Source organism: Thamnophis sirtalis, unplaced genomic scaffold (assembly GCF_051295495.1).
Source record: "Thamnophis sirtalis isolate CommonGarterSnake01/CBP01778 unplaced genomic scaffold, rThaSir2_p1.2 scaffold_13, whole genome shotgun sequence".
Classification (NCBI taxonomy): Eukaryota; Metazoa; Chordata; class Lepidosauria; order Squamata; family Natricidae; genus Thamnophis; species Thamnophis sirtalis.
This window is the reverse complement of record NW_028261393.1, coordinates 29,526,852-29,545,185: the sequence shown is the minus strand read 5'-3', so window position 1 is coordinate 29,545,185 and position 18,334 is coordinate 29,526,852. Positions and strand designations below refer to the sequence as shown.

At 47.1% G+C, this 18,334-nt stretch overlaps 1 protein-coding gene across 1 annotated transcript in view; it reads left to right on the top strand.

The window, feature by feature from the left end:
- Positions 1-1,139: 1,139 nt before the first annotated feature.
- DCDC2B (doublecortin domain containing 2B) overlaps positions 1,140-18,334 on the top strand; it is a 37,322-nt gene continuing 20,127 nt past the window's right edge. Inside the window, exons 1-5 of the mRNA XM_014057662.2 lie at positions 1,140-2,459; positions 4,654-4,711; positions 5,965-6,041; positions 6,840-6,971; positions 8,568-8,714. Of these exons, the coding sequence (XP_013913137.2) occupies positions 2,182-2,459; positions 4,654-4,711; positions 5,965-6,041; positions 6,840-6,971; positions 8,568-8,714 (692 nt within the window). The 5' untranslated portion in view covers positions 1,140-2,181. The remainder of the gene's footprint in view (positions 2,460-4,653; positions 4,712-5,964; positions 6,042-6,839; positions 6,972-8,567; positions 8,715-18,334) is intronic.

Here is an 18,334-nt window from a genome sequence, read left to right as displayed (position 1 = left end):
AAAGTAATCCGATCTAGCTAATTTTAAATTTTTTTGTCAGCCTGTGTCCCTCCAGCCACAAGGTTTCCTCCGTCCAGTAGCCATTCGTTGAATAGATTTACCAAATGTTTCCATAAGCAAGTCCAAACAAAAATATTTCGGCACCTTTGGATTCTGAATGTCAGTGATGAAGTAATAAAGTTGTTCTTGGTTTATAAATCTTCCCAATTTAACTTTAATTCTCAAGGGTGGATTCTTCATTCCTTCTGCACACTGTCTCTTTAAATGAGACGTCTTTATGGCTTCCCCCTTCTTCTCTTCCTCTGAGATAGACCAGACACCATTTCTCACATTTTCCGTTTGTGTTTCAGGGACATTTAAGCATTCAACGTTCTCAGTTTTAGCTTCATATTTTAGAATAAATTGATCCAGTTTTCGTTCCAATCTTTGATAAGAATGAAAAAGTTCTCTACACGCAGAGAAAAGAGTCTGAAATGAAGTCTTGGGGGTATCTTGGGACGCCATGATGTGTCGTAGTTAAAATAAAAAATTCTCTTTTTTTCCCCAGAGGCTTCGAAGCACTCTTTTTTTTTTTTATATAGTCTCTTACCGGCTGTCAATCTTATCTGATTGTAAACAGAGCTGGATAGTAAAGTAATAAAAATGTCGAATCGTGACGGGCTAGTTAGTAGGAATTAAGTTTTACGATCCACTTAAGGAGATTCAGAGGGGGGAGGATATCGCGGAGTTTCTTGAAGCATTTAAGAAGTAAAGTAACCACCAGTCATAAAACCATTAGAAAAGCTAATTCGCCGCTGATCTTCTTATTGTTTGGTTTCCAATTAGCTTAATTTTTAACAGGAACAATCTCTCTTGGATAATAAAATCAGCTTACCAGATGGTATCACTTCTTCCATTCTTAGGGGCACCTGCAGTTTCAGTTAGCACACAGCTAATCCAAAAGGAATTGGCACGGGGAGTTAATACCCTCCCCCAGAGATTTGCGATTACCTCTGGGGTCCTGGGTCCCTCCCCACCTCCACTGTCGTCTTCGGGACAGCTGGGGTTCAAGGAACCCGTCCAAAAAGTCCTTTGGTATAGAGGAATTTCAGGAGTAGCCTAAAACTCCATCTTCTCACTGCTAAGCCCCGCCTTCTTCCTGGAGTCCAGATGTCTTAAAGATGCTGAAGTTGAGAAACATTGCTCTAAATTAAACAAGACAGTAGCAATACTGTAGTGTGATTTTAAGCCAAAGATCCTCAGGGTGGATTACATTAGTTCAACAAAAGACAGCCCCATCCCTGCAAGCTTGAACATTAAAAGAGAGAAAGCAAAAGAAGGCATTTAAAGAGAGAAGCTCTCCAAATGGAACTAGCAACAGAGTCAGGAGTAATAACGTCTCTGGTCAGTCTCATAATCTTTAGTTTTTTAAGGGGATTTGGGAAACTGCAGGATCTGCAATGAATATGTTGAACAGTTGGGGCCAAGAACGGAGAAGGGACCCCGACATACTGGGCACTGTTGCTTTGTTATGGTTTTAATGTCCTTCCAAATCCACTTGTGGGTTTTACAGTATCTGCAAAACAGATTTGCATTTTACGTGAGCTGCTCACCACAACCTCAGAGTCATTTAGTAGCGCTTGCATTTCCACCCTAGTGGCAGCCCAAGGCTGCTCATCGTGCCTGGGTGGGATGTGAAATGCCCACTGACTGGAAAGTGCTTCACTCTGCATTGTGGGATTTATTATGATTTATTCCCAAGGAGTCTCCTTTGATTGGGGCAACCCTGGCTTAATTCCCAGCATGTGCCCTGGATCGAGCCAAGGCAGAAGAGTAGAGAGGAGCATGTTATTGTCTTTGTAGTCCCACCTTCATTATGGCACGACCTCTGATCTCATGGACAGCGGAGCTGACATCTCTGCTTCCAGGACTGAGGGGATATCTTTCTAGAAACTGGCTCCTCATACCTCCACAAAAGAGGAGTTTCTGCCACAGACACACCCGAATCTTTCACCAAGTGGAGGGCACTCCCTCTCTCTTTCCTTGTTGAACCGGTACTATGGAAACGGCATAGTTCTCCTCTCAGAAGGCAACTTGGCACACTCAGAAGAGCGCTGCTGTTTGGCTGCAGAAGCCCCCAAGGTGCCCCTCTGTCAGGGAGCTTTCTCAGACAAGCAGCCTGGGGTCTGCAGTCCAGGAGAGATGGTCTCAGGTACGGTGGCAGTGGCACCCCTTGCCAAGAATGTGGTGGTCTTTCGCAATGGGGACCCCTTTTTCCTGGGCCGGAAATTTGTTGTGAGCCAACGCCGGTTCCTGACTTTTGACGCCTTTTTGAATGAGGTGACCAGCACTATCCAAGCCCCCGTGGCCATTAGGAGCATCTACACACCTCGAGAGGGTCATCGCATTGCGGAGCTGAGTGAGCTGCAGAACGGGTGCCGATACGTGGCTGCAGGTTTTGAGCGGTTCAAAAGACTTGAGTAAGTAACCTCATCCAATCCATTTTTATTACAGTCATACAAACTTAAAAGTATATATAAGTCATCAGGGGCAAGATGAAAATCTAAAAAAAAGGCCTAGGAGTTTAACATAGAAATGAAAATGTAAAAGTAAAATAAATGAAAATGTACTAGATTACAGGTACCTAAATGTGGTAAGCTCACTTTGGTTCATAATGATGGTTATGTTAAAGCACAATAATCATTTGACGAAGTTTGACCCTGATAGTGCTGAATGATGTAGCAGGGTGAATATCCCAGAGCAGCAGAGGTGTACAATTGTTCTGGGTGTCCTTGTAGAGAGTAGCTCAAATGCCTCTGCAGGGTGAGCACCAGAGGAACCTACCCTCTTTCTCTGCATCCAGAGCTGCAGAGGCCTTGCCACTTAAAGCCAGAGGTGCCTTCCTCAACGACTCTGCGGTCAGAATGGAGGCCCTTCTATGCTAGCAACTGCCAATGCAGGGGATGTGGGGGTGGGTGGGGAGGCAGAAGACCAATTCACTGGCAGGAAAGTTCAAGGTAAAGTTGTGGATTCCTTAGAGGTTTTTGCAGAATGTGAGCCTGTGGGTGGGGCAGGGAGAGACCCTTCCAAGGCCCAGAGTTCCAGGGGAAGCCGAGCCAAGCCAAGAGCCAATCTGACCCTGGCAGGGGAACCAAAGCACATTCTCAGCAATTTACTTCCCTTTCCCCTTGCAGTCAAAGACCTGAGTCAAAGCAGAAGAGGCAGCCTGAGCATCTCTTGAAGCTCTGGGCCCTTCTCTAGAGCTGGGCCTTCAAGGGAGGACGAGGGCCCTTGAATTATGACAACAGCAACCACCTGATGTCAGTCCTCAAGCAGCCCTTGTCCTTGTGGGAGGAGTATCAGAGGGCTCTTCTCGGCACCCAGCACTCAAGCCAATGTGTAAATTGCGACGATACCTGGTAGCTTCTCCAGCACAAGATTCAAATGGGCTTTGTTTAAAGAAGAAAGTCACAGCTCTGTAGAATGCCTGGAATAGTGCAGAGAAGGACTCCCCGTGGCGGAATCCTTCATAGATCTTGGGACTTCAAGTCTGGAATTTGGAGTTTAGAGAATTCATAGCCCCCATACTGTACGTCTGGAAACCTAGGCTGGGAAAAGCTGCAGTAGAAAGGTTCTATTTTTGTGGGGTTTTCTGGCATTTGACTTGAGGTTTTGAGGACAACACCTCCCATTAAATCTCATTTGGTTCTCCTGTCTCAAGACGACTGCCCTGAGTCTCTTCACTGGTTGCACCAGGAGCCTCTGGCTTTGTTTTAAAAAAAATGAGAAAAGTTTGAACTTCTGCCCCTTGGACATCTTTCTCTAACCAGCCTCCGGAGGGCCATTTTTGGGCTTGCCAGCCGGCACAAACCAACTCCTGCAGCGGGTGCCTAATTGACGAAAGTTAAGGAATATCGGCTTCACAACCATCTCTTAGCTACAGTGTGGGATTAGTTACTGTCTTACTGTGCAGAATTTTGGGGTTGGCTGCCTTTGGCTGGTCAATTGTTTGAACTGTCAGAAACATTATTAAAATTATAAGTTTGGGGATAGCGGGTGGTGGAACTCTGCTTCTTACTTCAAGGATGCATCACATGTACAACTCATCTTATTTCTAGAGAAGGCACTTTTATTGGGGCAGATGAATTAAAGATAAATTCAAACTCTTCTTTGAATTAAAGATGAGTTGAAGGGCCACCACACTTTGTCTTCTCTGGTTGACCCAACTCAGTGTTTCCCAATCTTGGCAGCTTGAAGTATGTGGACTTCAACTCCCAGCATGGCTGGTTGGGAAATTCTGGGAGTTGAAGTCCACACAACTTTCCTCTTTTCTTCTCTAAAAGGCATCTGGAGCATATCTAATGACACGGGAGGTGATGGAAGTTGCACTCTAACCCATATCCATGGCAAAGAATATCTTGGTAGTTTGACTAGGAAACACCTCTTAAGAGGTACTTTGCCACACTCTTTGGCCATTTCCAGAGATGTGAATGTGTCAGCCTGTTGTAACAAACAGGGATTATGGAATTTGAAGTCTGCAGCATTCATGGAAGAAATAGTTGGCTGTAGAAGTGGGGGAGTCTGCTCTGAACTGAGACTTGAACCCAAAACTCCCCAGCACAGTCCCTTGAATCGGCTCAGTGGCTCATTTTCTTCCCAAATCATTTTTGACAGCTATGCAAATCCTGGAATGAAGCAACTGAACAAGCACCAGGAAAAAAATGGAGCCCAGGTGAGTCAGTGGTCATGGGTGGGCCAAAACTGATTTCACAATGGAAGAGTCCAGTTCTGTTTTAGAAAGTTCCTAGGATGAGCGGATTTTATGGAGTACTGGCCATTAGGCAATTAAAAGTTCGCTTTGGCTTACAACCATAATTGGGATTAGAATTTCTGTTGCTAAATAAGATGCTTGTTAAGTGTCCCACCCCCTTTACGACCTTTTTTCCACAGTTGTTATGCAAATCATTGCAATCGCTAAGTGAATCACATGGTCATTAAACAAATCAGCTGCCCCCACTGAGTTTGCTTGTGGGAAGCCATCTGGGAAGATTGTAAATGGCAACCATGTGGCCAGTTGCCAAACACCCAAATGTTGATCACATGACCATGGAGATACTGTGGTGATTGTAAGTTTAAGTACCCTTGTAAGGCATTTTTTTCAGTGCTGTTGTAACTTTCAGCAGACACTAAAGGAATGGTTGTAACTAAAAGTTCTTTGTATAACCATAATGAATGTTTGCTTGCAGAATGTTGTGTGTAATAATTGTCTCACCTCCCTCCAAGGTGCTAAATGCTTTGCTACCCAAACTTAGAACAAAGAGGCAGCCATGTCACATTCTGGGGTGGAATGGGACAACTTGCTGTGGCCGACTCACCGCAGCCATCTCTCTGCGCGCAACTCATCATAGGACAACTTGCCCTGGGACAATTCAACGTGGGATAACTCGAGAGAGGGACCAGTAGAATTGTAGCTCACCCCATCCTCAAGGACTTCTAGCCTGAGGAGGTTCACAGCTAAGGCAAGACAAGGCCCACTGCAATTCACTGGTCCCTCTCTTGAGTCATCCCCCATTGAAATTCCCAGTGGCCTCCCACAGTGATTTGGCCATGGTGAGTTGTCCTAGACCCTTCTGAGGGCACTTCAAAGAAATACTTGCAAATGCAGAGGGCTCAACTACCAGGAGAAGCTTTTGATCCAGAGGCCTTCTGTCTACTGTCAAAACTTTGTATTATGTACCAATGTATTAAAAGCAGCCTAAAAGAGGGTATTCTGCCTAAGGAGACAGGGGCAAGCGAGGCTTTTCTAAGCCTCAAGCAAATTGGGCTTGGACTTTGGAGCTGGCTGGGGAATTCTGGGAGTTGAAGTCCATGCATCTTAAAGGCGCTAAGGTTAAGAAACATAGTGCTAGAACCTACAAAGGACAGATAATGATGTGTTATTGTTGCTGCTATTGCTGATGATTATGATGATGTTTTGGCATTCAGAATTATCCAGGTATTCCTCTGAAGATGATGGCTACTGTAAGATGGAAGCGGCAAACAAACCTTCCTTGTGTTATCTAGTAAGTGACTTTCCTGTCCTTGGAAATCCCTCTCGGATTAGGGAAGGAAGAAATGGGGAAGCTCAGGGAAAGAGCTTTGGTCCAGAGGTTAAGATAGCAGGCTGGAAACCAAAGACAGTGAGTTCTACTCTTGCCTTAACCATGAAAGCTGGCTAGGTGACTTTGGGCTCTCCACTTTCTCTCAGCCTGACCCATAGAGGAGTTGTGGAGAAAAAGAGTAGGAGGAAGTAGTATTAGGTATCTTAGCTGCCTTGAATTACTTTAAAATAATAAAGGTGGGATAAAAATCTAATAAAGAAATAAACAACTAACTAAAGATAGAATTGGCACTGTTCTTTGTCTCTGAAGTTTGTTCAATTTATATCCCCAGGACCTCCATCCTTAGTGTCTCCAACAGCCCTGGAAGGAGGCAGTGCTGAAGGAGGGGAATGTTCTCAGCAGAGGGCCTTCCCAGTCTTAATATGGCCCTTAATGCCAGTAAAGCTTTTCCTGATAAGAAAAAAGATGGGCAAAGTGATTGGAAAATACAGGCAGGGTTGTGAACATGGGGCCAAACCCTTGTCCCCTCCTTCAGTTATCTGGCAGAAATAGAATCTGGCAGAAATAGAGATAAAGACTCACAGACTTGAAATTCTCTCTGCTCTTGAGTCCAGATGTTCATCTGTGCTCCATTTATATAATTTTATGAAGTCCAGATCCTCCCACAGCTGAATGAGAGGGAAAGAGGAATAGTTGGGAGTCTTCCCTTAGGAAGCTCCGCAGGGAAGGAAGCTGGGATTTCTGCTTCTGCCATTCTAGCGTTTTCCGCAACGGAGACCTGCTGACCCCCCCCTTCCGAATGGTCCTGGCCAGGAGCGCCCTGCAGGAATGGGGCATCATCCTCGGCCACTTGTCAGAAAAGGCAAACCTGCGCACTGGAGCAGTGAAGAAGTAAGTGCTGTCCGCAGTTTTTAAATTATCGTTGGCTATTTCTTTTTTTTTGGGGGGGGGGGAATCAAAGGCTCTGCTGCCCCCTTGGTAGCCTAGAACTAGGCTTGTCCAGCCCCCAAGTTCTCTGGCTTAAAGTCTGGAGGGGGCTGCCTCCTGGGGGTCTCTCTGCACAGGGATCCTGGCAATGAGCCAGCTGGGTATGATTTGGGGGAATTGTGAGCTTTCTATGCCAAAAATCAGCTCAGCTTGCTTTATACCTTTTTATCTGGGATTTACTATTTTTACAAATAACTCAAGGCAGTGAACGTATCCAGCACACCTGCCTCCTCCTATTTTCCCCACCACAACAACCCTGTTAGGTGGGCTGGGCTGAGAGAGAGGGACTGGCCCAAAGCCACCCAGCCGGATTTCATTGCTGAGAAAGGACTTGAACCACTAGATCAAACTGCCTCAATTGTCCCAGCTTCAAATTAAATAAGTCCAGGCTTTTGGCAAAAGGACTGACAGTCTGAAAAAGGAATCTCAATTTCAGGGAAGGGAAAATCCTGAAAACGACATTTTTTCTAAGGCAGATGCAATTCTTTTGATCTTTTTTGCCTACATACCATTCATGTATGGGACAGTATAACTTATTGTGAAAGCAGGCAGATCAGCTGAGGTGTCTGGGGCAAATTGTTGGGGACCTCTCCTGCTCCCCACAAAGCCCATTGCCAGAGCAGAAGCTCCTTGGATCAGCTGGGCTTTAGCAACACAACTTCCTCCCATAAAAGCCAGAGCCAAAAGGAAAAAAAAAATAGACGGCTTCATGTTATATCAGAAGTGGCTGAAGAGGAAACAAGCTCATTGGCAGAAACAGCCATCAGGGGTTCGGTTAACTAGGTTTTTGCATAATGGTGGCTGTGGGAGCCAAGTCCACCTGCAAAACACAAAACAGAGGGATCAGTGGGTTTAGTTTACACTTTTTTGGTTTCCTCTTTGGTCTTTAAACAGGAGGAAATTTGTAGAAGATGCCACATCCTTTACAATTCTCTGGCTATGTTTTCGCAGAGGTTTTACTTGGTCAAATAAATCTCCAGCAGGTGCCTTTACCCATGTGATGAACTTGTCTAGTGTCCATCTTGGTTGGTTTGTGATTCAGGTCTTGGGAAACCCAGCGTACAACTTAATATAGTGCTCCATTTCAGTAATGGGCAAATTCAATAACCAGGTTATTCACATATTTGTATTCACATAGAACTGTTTTGTATGTAACATGTATGTATAATTGTGCTGCAAAATTCATCTTGAAGTTTGAATGTCCAATTAAGCTCTACATTTTAGGCAGCACTGTGTAGGGTCTAAAAGCTGGTAAACATTGTGCTTCATATTTAAGTTCAGAATGACAGAAAATAGAGAAATTTATCTGCAAGCTTTTACATATTTTCATGGAAACTCATCCCATGTACTTCAAAGAAGCTTTCTTAAAGGCTGCTTCTCAATCATGACAACTTTAAGATGGGTGGGCTTCAACTCCCAGAATTCCCCAGCCAACCTTGCTCCTTCCTCAGATTCTTCCCACTTTTCATGAACTTGTTTCTGCTGTGCTTTTCCTGTCAGGCTCTGCAAGCTGAACGGCGATCTCATCTCCCGGGGGGAGGAACTGATGAATGGCGAATATTATGTGGCTGTGGGTCTGGAGAAGTACAAAGATTTGCCTTACTTTGAATTACTGGTGCCTCCCAAAATCCCTCATCATCCCTTTCGGTAGGCAATTAAGGTGCTTTTGCTCAGCTCAGCTTTTTTAGTTGGGTGCCAGGTGGTAAAAGATGGATTTAAACAGCAGCCAATCTGGCACACGTCCAGATGACTGAATCGACTTGACTAAAATGCAGCAGCAGGCTCCTTTGTGCAGAATACAATCTCTTAGAACAGAAAAAATTGGAATTGATATAGAGCCAAAAGGAATTAGACAAACTGCTGTTAGGTACAGAATTAATATCGAGGATATACAACTATTTACTAAATTTTGATATGGCAGAGGAAATAGTAAAAGGAACAATGATAGCCTGGGCTAAAAATGTTGGTCATAATATTCAGCTGGAGGATTGGGAAAGAATTTGGATAAAAATTACACAATGACAAAATCCGTTGTGTACAAAGAAAACCAATACAAAATGTTTTATCAGTGGCATTTAGCCCCCATGAGATTGGCAAAAATGTATCCGAATTTAAATCCAAACTGTTGGAAGTGTAGAAAGGCGCAGGGTACCTTCTTCCATGCATGGTGGTTATGCCCGAAAGCTAAAAAATATTGGGGCCAAAATACAGGAATTACAAACACCCAAATAGAGCTGAAAGCAGAATTGTTCCTTCTGGGGATTATTAAGGGAAAGTATACGAAAGGGATAAAATATTTAATCTTGCACATAATTGCAGCAGAAAGAATAGTGCTCGCACAATGTTGAAAAAGTGATACCATGCTGACAGACTGTTTGATAATCCAAAAGATTTTTGATTGCGCAGAGATGGATAAACTCACCTTGGCATTAAGGGACAAGGAAGACTCAGAGTATTGTAGTTTGCGAAAACTGATATCAATGGATAAATAATAGGAACATGAATTCATTTCATTTCATTTAATTTATTATATTTGTATGCTGCCCTATCCCGAGGGACTCAGGGCGGCTAACAAGCGGGGGGGGGGGGGGAGGGGAATACAAACAAGAGACAAACAAGCAAGTTAAAAACAACGCAACAGTCATATCAGATTAAGTGGGGCCGGGAACTCATCAGCCCCAGGCCTGCCGGAACAGCCAGTTCTCCTGTGTGCTGCTTGGGGAATCCAATCATGGGTTAACTTTGTCCATTAGCCTAGAGACTGAGTATGCAAATCTTGACCATGCCTCCTCTGACTGGACCGGATCAGTTTTTTTACTCAGTTCAGCCTAATGAGACGCATTTCAATTTTCTCTTTAGACTAATCGACAAATTTCATCTTTAATTGGATTCTGCAGTCACACATTGCGAATTAATCTCGAATATTTCTTCAGAGGTGGAGGCGGCAGTTCGCTGCAAGCCCAGATCCTCCCTACCAGCGGGTTACTTGCCTGAGATCGGGGGCTGCGAGGTCCATAGGCTCTTCAGCCGGGACATAGCAGCAACGCTTGCAGGGTGGAGTTGGAGCAACCCCCCGCTTGAGTTCTGTGCGCGTCCTGGGCCGGTGCACCGCCCTGTGCTATATTACGCTGGGAGCAACCCTCCGCTGAGGCGCGGTTCAGCCCAGGTGCCTTTTCCTTGCTGCGCTGTGCTGTTTTGATGAGATCTGGGGCTTTTTCGCCACGGGCTTGTGGCTGCCAGGCTTTCCAGCGGCCGTTCATGGCTGTGCGGTTTGAATCTCCGTACTCTCGGAGACGGCCGCCATTTTGGTTTGGGCCTCTGCGCATGCGCAGGAATCGGCCGGAGAGGGCGGAGCGTGTGATTTCGCGCCCTGGCGTCAGCGCCATTCCAACGGACCTCTTTCTCACTTGCGGCTTGCTGAGTCAGTGAGGAGGTCGTCTCAGCCAGTTACTGTTGCATGTGGCGCTTTGTGCGGTGGAGCCTTTATTCATTTTACGAGGTTGAGCCTTTCCAAATCTCTTCCCTCTCGTTACAATGGCAGACCAGTCTGGGTCCAAAGGTATTGGGGAGCCAGTTTGTGAGCCCCGTTCCCCTGGCGAGAGGGGGGAGATAGCCCTAGGCCCGGCAGGGCCGCTACTCGGGCCTCCAGCCATAGGCCTCAGGCCTCATCCGCCATTAAGGACAAATCCCATAAGCGCAGGGATAAGTCTAAGGCCCCATCTAAGGCCTCTGAAGCACCTCATGACTCGCCCCCGGTACTAATCCTGCAGTGTGCCTCTCCTGCACGCCCTACAGAGCAGGGTTGGCCGCCTGATATTCAATTACCCTGGGCTCCCGTTTCTGCAGAAGGGGGTTTGGGGCCCCAATTCCCTCTGTCTCTCTCGGAGCTAGGTGGGACTTCGGCCCATTTGCCTCCATGTGCAGGGCCTTCTGCTACATTTACCCCTACTGCTGCAGGCCTCAGGCCTATGGAAGGCCAGGATTTGGGTCTTCATCCTGATTTATACCAAATGATATCTGCAGCTATTTCTAGGGGGGTGGATGCGGAGCTGCTTCGTAGAGCCCAGCCTCCTAGAGCCACTGTGGCCCACGCTGGGCCTGATCCCCAGCCAGTGCAGGGAGATTCCTCTGTTCTCCAGACTGACCCACCCTTGCCTCTTACCCTCTGTTTATAGCGAGGAGTCAGCATTAGTGGAGGAAGGCAAGGTTATTGACAGGGAATTTTCTGATGATGAGGGCTTGCCCCTGGACCAGCCTACTGCCCCTGGTTTATTTCGACATTCTCTCTTTAAATTATTACTGTATAAGGCCAAAACCACCACCCACATGGGGGAGGCAGCCTCTAAGGACAGCACGGCTGTAGGATTAGATGCTACTGAGCGACTCTTCGCTGAGCAAGTGGCTTTGCAGGATGTTATTCCCTCAAGTTATTTCTTGATCTGATTCAAAAGCAGTGGGATCAATCGACTGCGGTTAACCCACCTAGCAATGGGGATAGGAAAGTCTACACCTCTACTCCTGAGTTGGAAGCTCTTCTCCAGTTTCCCACAGTTGATGCTCCTATTGCTGCCCTCGCCATTCCAGCATTGATTCCATCTGAAATTTCGGAGGGCCTGAAGGCAGAGGACCATAAGGCCAAGACAGTTATTCGCAAGACTCATCAGGCTACAGCCTGAACCTTACAGCAGCGTCCATTTTTAATAGGACTTCCTTGGTCTGGCTTAAACAATTGCAGAGTAGGCTTGCGCTGGAGGAAGTGCGCCTTCACCAGGATATTACCAAATTACAGGCAGCCTTAGAGTTTTCTGCAGATGCCACCCTTAGTGCAGTGAAGTTCGCCTCTCGAGCCGTAGTCTCTAATGTGGCATCCCGGCGCTTGCTGTGGCTCCGCCATTGGCAGGCTGATGTCAAGTCCAAGTGGCGCCTTGCATCCACGCCCTTCAAGGGCGGTGTCTTGTTTGGGTCTGTGCTGGATCCCATCCTCATTGAGACCAGGGATAAGTGTAAGGTTCTTCCTTCCACCGGGGGCCGGGCCCATAGACGACAAGAGCCTTACAATAGGCGACAGCCCTTTCGGGCTGGGGATTCTGGATTTGCCCCTGCTCCCTATGTTCCCCACTACAACAGGGGTTTCTCCCAGTCACAGGATCGCGGCCAGGATCGTGCGGCCGCCAGGGATAGGGGTCGCCAGCAGAATCAGGCGCAGCCCCAGACTAGGAGGCAGTTTCGTGGAGCCGGAAACCGGTCCTTTCGGAGGTACCGGTGACTCGCAGGGGGAGGAAGCCATAGGGGGGCATCTCCTGCCCTTCACCCATCAGTGGGCGGAGATCACGTCCGACGCCTGGGCCCTGCAGGTCGTGAGGCTGGGCCTCACTCTAGAATTTCTCTCCATTCCCCCGAGACGGTTCATCAAGTGCCCCGTACCCAGGTGCCCAACAAAACGGCGACTCATGGATGCCGAAATACATCACCTTCTCACAATCAGGGCAGTGGAACAGGTGCCAAGGGGTCAGGAAGGCCTAGGATTCTATTCCATCTTGTTCCTGGTGCCCAAGAACTCGGGGGGATGGCGGGCCATCCTAGATTTGAAAAGGCTCAATCGGTACATCAAATACCAAAAATTAGATTAGGAATAATGTAAACTGCTTAAAGTTTGTGTAACGGCAAGAAGCTGAGTTCAACGCAGAGATTTTACTGACTTTTTTTTTCCTTTTCTCTTTCTTTTTTTTAATTTCCTTGGTTTTAATATATTTTAGACTGTGTTTGATAAAAAGCTATACCGTGTACGGGCTCTGGGAAGTCGGGAGGGGGGAAGGGAGGTGGGGTCATAGGGGGGAGGGGGGAGGGGGGAAATATAGTATGTGCTAGATTTTAAAGTAACATGATTGCACTTGTATACTGTTGCTTTTTTAATTCTAGTGTAAAAATAGGAAGCTGAATATATTGATAGATAGTAGAAATACACCGAAGGGAGGAGCAGAGGGAAAGAAGAAAGAGGGGTAGAGAGGGTGGGAGAGAGGATCGGAGGGAGGGTGAGATGGAAGGGAGGGAGTGTATTGGGAGAGAGGAGTGATAGAGGGCGAGGGGAAGTAGGGTAGAGGGGAATGTTGGAGGGGAGAAAGGAAACTTGGAGGGGGGGTGAAAGAAAGGGTGTATGGAGGGTTGAAGTGGTATATTGGGTTTGTATTTTGGGAAGTATTCTTGACAAGGATGGCTGTGTTTATTGCTCAATGTTATATGGCCCCGGTTATGCACAGTATATGTGACTATGAAATGAAAATGAAAATAAAACATATTTGAAATGAGAAATACCAAAAATTCAAAATGCAATCTCTCAAAAGCATACTGGCCTCCATCCGCCAGGGCGACATGATAACATCAGTCGATATCAAGGAGGCGTACCTCCACGTGCCCATACATCCGGCACATCGGCGTTTCCTACGCTTCCAGTTCAATGGCCGTCACTTTCAATACCGGGCCTTACCCTTTGGCCTCTCATCGGCCCTGCACACGTTCACGAAACTCCTGGCAGTTGTAGCGGCATCACTGCGCTCGGTCCCAATACGAGTGAATTGTTATTTGGACGACATCTTGGTCCTGTCCTCGTCCTGGAACCAGGCCCTACGAGATCTGCAAATCACGATGGACTCGCTGCGCAGTCACGGGTTCGTTCTCAACCTTCCCAAGAGCCACCTGCAGCCGACCACGTCGCTGCTCCACCTGGGAACCATCATCGACTCAGTGTCTTGCAAGGTCTCTCTCTCTCCAGAGAGGCGACAAAGCATCCAGCACCTGGCCACTCAAGTTATGTCCCAAAGACTCTTGCCGTTGGCGACGCTGTCCAAATTGCTGGGAAAAATGTCTTGCATCAACGTGGTTCCCTGGGCCAGATTTCATGCGCGCCCACTGCAGTGGTTCCTGCTCCCCTTCCAGAGGGCACAGACCAGCCATTCCCAATCCAAGGTTCGGCTCCCACACAAGCCTCTCATGTCCCTTCGTTGGTGGACGTCCTCCAAACTCCTGCAGGGGTGTCCCTTCAAGGAACCGGACCGCATCCAGATTACAACGGATGCCAGCCTGTTTGGATGGGGGGGTCCACGCCCTGGACTGTGTAGCTCAGGGGCGCTGGTCGAATCAGGAACTGTCAAACAGCATAAATTGGCTAGAACTATGTGCCATCCGCCTAGCCCTCCTGGAGTTTCAGGACATTGTCTCACACAACCATGTGTTGGTCTTAACCGACAACGTTGCCTCCAAGGCCCATGTCAACCGCCAAGGGGGCACCCACTCCAAGGCCCTGATGCTGGAGGCGGAGAAGTTACATCGCTGGGCGGAGACCAAGCTCTTGTCAATCCGGCCGGAGCACATCTCAGGTGTGGCCAACACACAGGCAGACTGGCTGAGCAGAGCCACGGTGGATCAAGCGGAGTGGCAACTCCACCCCGACCTCTTCCGGGAACTCTCTTGCCGGTTCGGCTGTCCCGAGGTAGATCTGTTTGCGCAACGGCACAACACACAACTTCCGAGGTTTTACGCCAGGTACCATGTCCCCGGAGCAGAGACGGTGGATGCTCTACGCAGTCCTTGGCCGGCCGGCCTCCTTTATGCTTTTCCCCCTCTCCCGATTCTTCCGTCGGTCATCCAGAAGATTCTGACAGAACAGGCGGAGGTGCTGTTGGTTGCGCCGATGTGGTCCAGACCAATGTTCCCTCTAATTTTTTTTCAGTGTGTGCGGAAAAGTATAGTGTTTGAGCGACACATTTTCATTCCTGAGCACCTGAATTTTTTTCACAGATTTCACCCAAGACAACAACGAAATCAGTGTTATTTGAAACTCAAAGTTATGTTTATTCAAGGTACTCGCTTAATTAAAAGTGTTATATAATATATAACTATATAATATATATAGTAAATTGAGGACTACTTGTATTCAAGTTCAATGGATGACTCTCTATGGGGAAAGGATCAAAACTTCCCTCTATCCACATTTTCCATACTATGAATTACTTTATATGCTTTGTACTTCCCCCACTTACTATCCAATAGTCTGCAGTGATATTAGCAAGTTATGAATAAATTACCCATTGATGTAGATTAGCAATTGGGGTACATAAACCTATTATTTATTGAGTTGCACGTATACAACATTTATATATTGGATGGCTGTAAACTATATTTAACCATTTGTTTTTATATGATGATCCAAGAACTGGAACCATTTGCTGTATCAATGCTATGGATGGTAACACCTAGCTGACCATGGCTGATCCCCCAAAAACTAGTAGACTCTTTACTGCTGCCAAAACAATCTACATGGAGGTTAGGCCAATTTGAACTTGCTAAAGAAATCTGATCAGTCACCTTTGAGAGGATGAACCAACAGAAAATAAAGTTGGCTTTCAATATATTAAATGGCTCATTTAATATACAGCCCTTTCATATGCAAATAGTATAATAATGCATGGAGTTTGTGATGATTTGTAAGTACTAATTTTCAGATGTAAAAATGCAAAGATGCATAAAAGATGCGAGCCAATACCGTAGCTTAGTTTTCTATTTCCTGAAAATTATCCCTTTCTTCTCTTGTGCCATTGGTAAAAAAACAGAAGACTAATTCAAAGCATTTAAAAAGAAAATACATAATGACAGCATGCAAGTGTCAGCAAAAGCCTCCCCCTGACAGATAAGGGAAAGAGGTATATGACCCTACACTTTCAGAATCAACCAGAAAGGAATCCCCTCCCAGACTAAACGTGTGTGTGTGTTGGCCCTGATCCAAGCTCTTTCTCCAGGTCCTTGGCGAGAACAGGGGAGCGTGGCGCTTCCCCTTCCCCAACATTGGCTGTTGCGCTTCCGCTTCCATTAGCAACATGGTTGTTAAGTGAATTGCTGCAGTTTTTAAATTAGTAATGCAGTTGTTAAGTGAATCACTGCCGTTTTTAAATTAGTAACATGGTTGTTAAGTGAATCTCTGCAGTTTTTAAATTAGTAACACGGTTGTTAAGTGTATCGCTGCAGTTTTTAAATTATTAACACGGTTGTTAAGTGAATTACTGCAGTTTTTAAATTAGGATCACGGTTGTTAAATGAATGGCTGCAGTTTTTAAATTAGTAACACGGTTGTTAAGTGAATCACTAGTTCTTAAATTAGTAACATGGTTGTTAACTGAATTGCTGCAGTTTTTAAATTAATGCTGTTGTTAAGTGAATCATTGAAGTTTTAAAATTAGTAACATGGTTGTTAAGTGAATCATTGCAGTTTTTAAATTAATAACACGCTTGTTAAGTGAATCACTAATTTATAAATTAGTAACACGGTTGTTAAGTGAATCACTAGTTTTTAAATTAGTAACAGGGTTGTTAAGTGAATCACTGCAGTTTTTAAATTAATAATGCAGTTGTTAAAGTGAATCATTAATTTATAAATTAACACGGTTCTTAAGTGAATCACTAGTTTTTAAATTAGTAACAGGGTTGTTAAGTGAATCACTAGTTTTTAAATTAGTAACACAGTTAAGTGAATCACTGCAGTTTTTAAATTAGTAATGCAGTTGTTAAGTGAATCACAAGTTTTTAAATTGGTAACAGGGTTGTTAAGTGAATCACCGCAGTTTTTAAATTAGTAACGGTTGTTAAGTGAATTGCTGCAGTTTTCAAATTAGTAATGTGGTTGTTAAGTGAATCGCGGCAGTTTCTAAATTAGTAACACAGTTGTTAAGTGAATCAGAGTTGGAAGAGACATCTAGTCCAACCCCTACCCCCCCCCCCCAAGCCGGAGAGCCTACAGTGTAGGCGGGGCCAGGGCTGCAGGCGGCGGCGAACAGGAAGGGAAGCGAATGGCAGCCAGCATCCCTGCCTTCTTCCTCCGAGAGCCGCTTCTTTGCCAGCCTCTCAGCTGATCGGTGGCAGGCAGCCCCCGTGACAAGCGGACCCTTTGCTGCCGCGCGGGGCGAGCGCTGCCGGGGGGGGGGGAGATCCGGGGGAGAGGAGGGAAAAGGCGTCCCGAGCAGAAGTTTCCCTTCTCCTCCCCCCCCCACTGACCTCCCCAGCAGCGCTCGTCTCCAGCCGCAGCAACCCTGGCGGCCCCCAGGGAGACTGAAAGGGGCGCAGCGCTCTCCCAACTGCCGAGGAAGGCAGAGGAGCCGGCCCTGGGCTGTTGGGAGAAGCGCCCTAACCCTCCCTTCCCTTTGGCAGCCGCCTGGCAGAACGGGGAGATTGCTGACATTTTGCAACTGGAACCAGCCCAGCGCCCTGCGCACATCGGCCGCCCGGGAGCCCCGAGTCTCACCACCACCGTCTCCGGAAGCACCAACGGCCTCCCGGAGAAGCCGGACGTGGCTTCAGGGAAGCCCCCGGGGGCTGCAGAGGGCAAGAAACGCCCCCAAAGGGCCAACTACAAGTTCGGACACGATCTGTCTCTGACTTCCAGGGGGCATCTAGGAGGGCGGGGAGGCCATTTCTGCCCCCCCCCCAGGCTTCAGGAAAGTCTTTGGGGAGAGGAAGTCCATGCGTTTTCTCTCTCTCGCTCTGTGTGTGTGTGTGTGTGTGTGTGTGTGTCGCATGTGCAGTTGGGTAGGGAATGGAGTGGACACGTGGGGGAGGAATTCTCCCTTCTGCAGCATCATCGGTCTCCGGGCAGAGTTTTCCTTGATTTCACCAATCAGAAATCAGAGTTCAGAAAGGAGGGAAGGGGGATATTTCCAGTCACATTTAAAGATATTAAAAAACACTGCGCTGCACTTTGAAACTTGTGCGCGGTGTTTCTTTGTTACCTGCGCGGCCGCTCACGCACGCAGCTTAGAAGGAATGCTGGTCCAGACGTCCCTGGTACGCAGACCTCATGCACCTGTCGGTCTCGCGGCCGTGGAGGATTCCGGACGACCAGATCCAGCTCAACCAGGGGGCTCTCATCCATCCGAACAGCTCCTGCAGTTAGCTGTGTGGCACGTGAGCGGGCTATTCTGACTGGCCTTCACTATTCGAGTCAAGTGATTAATACTATCCAGGCGGCCCGATGTCCATCCACTACTCGTATTTACGAGGCCACCTGGCAGGCCTTCTGTAGGTGGTGCCGTCGTACCGGGGCTGACCCTATCATGGCTTCGGTGCCACAGGTCTTGGACTTCTTACAATCAGGACTTAATAAAGGCCTCGCACCTAACACGCTCCGTCGGTAAGTCACAGCATTATCCATGGTGGTGGGAGGCGGCCAGGGCCGTTCCTTGTCCCAGCATTCACGGGTCAAGGCTTTCCTGAAGGGTGCGACA